Raw genomic sequence first — 2,066 nt, 5'->3', positions numbered from 1 at the left:
GAGCCTAACCGGACTGTTCTCCGGTCCGGTGTCCGCACAAAATAATTTCTCATCAGTTCCCTTGGCCTAAAATGCTTTGCACATTCGAAGAAATAATTTCAAAAATTTGTTTTTTTTTTCAACGTTGAAAATTTTCATTTATCAAAACATACGCTTGCTATTTGGGAATTATTATTTGAAAGGGAACGTTGCTTATATCAGCTATAAATAGAGAGGCAAACCATCTGCTTCAAATTCCAAAAGATAATTTTAATACCCGGAATGGAGAAGCATACATCCCCAAATATTGTTCAATCCATCAAGTAGAAATCCTCACACAATTATTATAAAATTTTCAAGCTTTAAGCTTTGTTATTGACACACTAATCCAGCCGTTATCCTCAACATAACTAAGAAGCTTTTAAAACATCAAACCTTTGAGGCAGTTCCGTCAGAGGCTGAAGCAGGAGAAGGGACCAAATAATCAATAACAATGACGCTCTCCAGCAACGGCCTCAGCTTTTCCTTCTGCTTCTCCACCTCCTCTTTCCCTTCAATTTCATCCACCTTATCCACCCCTGAAAACACCGAAATGAACCCTACCTCGTATCCTTTCGCCCTTGCCGGCGAAAAGTTCTCACCATAGCTTACCTGAACCGAATCCGGAAAGGAATCCCTAACCCCATCAATTGCCCTAACAACCTCCACGCCCGTTATCCCCTCCCGTGGCTTAGCAAGCGTTAGCCGCACCAGCGACCCCGGTAAGGGAGCAACGTCAGCATCGACGTCTGCGGCCCAATCGACAGCCATAATATCATCGCAGATCGGGAGGATATTGTCATTAACGACGGCCAGATGGGACGGATGGTCGGAGTAGGTGGCAAGATCAGCCTTGGAGCGGTATCGGCAGTAGATGAGATGGGTGAAGCCGAAACCTTCAGCTGCGGCGGAGCGGGGTCTGAGGACGGGGCCGGCCGTAAGGTGGGTAGCGAGGTTGAGTGAGATGAGGGAGCGGAGATTGGCGATCATGGCGTCGATCTTCGAGGGATCGGTGGAGTCGCGGACCTTGAAGAGGACAATGTGGTCGACGACGGGGATGCCCGGCATATTGGTGGTCAAAGAAGAGAAGAAGGTAGAAGATGAGGAGGATTTGAGAGCAAGAGGATGGAAGCGGCGAGAGCGAAGGGATCTGATAGTGCAGACGGGAGAGTGAAGGTAAGATAAGGTTTTTACACTCAGCATCTCGACTAACGGTTGCCTTGGCACTGCAGAAAGAAGGCCGTTCTCTTTTTGACGGCGATATTCGTCATAAGCGCGGTGTAAGTCGGGCTTTATCATTATTGTTAATATATTTTTAAGTTTTTTTGGGGGAATTTATATTTTTTTGGGGGGGAATATATATATATTTTAAGTAAAAAATATATTTGTAAAATAATAAGAAAGGCATCTCAAATAAAGTATTTGTAAATTTTTAAAATAATTTTTTGATATAATTGTTTTGTTTAAAAAAATTATATTAATTTATGTAACCAACATCGATTATTAGTTTTGGACTTTAAGATAAAGTGACAGAAAATAAAATAATAAAATAAATCGATATTCTAGGATTAAATGAAGGCATTCAAAGAATATTGACAAAAATATTAGCATTCAAAGAATATTAATAAAAATATTTAAAAATATTTTTGAGAGTAAGATTTTAGATCTTAAGATTGATCTTAAGATTTTGTCTATGCATGAGGATGCTAGGAGATATTTTGCTAAAAAAATACTTTTCTTAGAAGATGATATTCAACAAAGGTGGATGAGATATTTTGCTAAACTTTTTAATGAAGAGTGTGAAAATAAGATTGACTATAGTGACCTTAGCACCCTAAATAAAAGTAAAGATTTCTGTTTTTATCGGCGTATTAGTAAAACTGAAGTTAGAGAGACTTTAAAAAAATGAAGGGTGGAAAAGCTGTTGGACCTGATGATATTCCAATAGAGGTGTGGAAATGCGTAGGAGATGAAGGGATTTCTTGGCTTACTAAACTTTTTAATACTATTTTGAAGACTAAAAAGATGCCAAATGAGTGGAGAATGAG

General features: G+C 39.4%; 1 protein-coding gene across 1 annotated transcript; it reads right to left on the bottom strand.

Annotated features, from left to right (window-relative positions):
* Positions 1 to 225: 225 nt before the first annotated feature.
* Positions 226 to 1,307, bottom strand: LOC110112478 (stress-response A/B barrel domain-containing protein UP3-like). Its single transcript, XM_020844719.2, has one exon. The coding sequence runs from the start codon at positions 1,219 to 1,221 to the stop codon at positions 409 to 411; it is 813 nt and encodes a 270-aa protein (XP_020700378.1). The 5' UTR covers positions 1,222 to 1,307; the 3' UTR covers positions 226 to 408.
* Positions 1,308 to 2,066: the final 759 nt, after the last annotated feature.

The sequence above is a fragment of the Dendrobium catenatum genome, unplaced genomic scaffold (assembly GCF_001605985.2).
Source record: "Dendrobium catenatum unplaced genomic scaffold, ASM160598v2 fragScaff_scaffold_621, whole genome shotgun sequence".
Classification (NCBI taxonomy): Eukaryota; Viridiplantae; Streptophyta; class Magnoliopsida; order Asparagales; family Orchidaceae; genus Dendrobium; species Dendrobium catenatum.
This window is presented reverse-complemented; position numbering and strand designations above follow the sequence as displayed.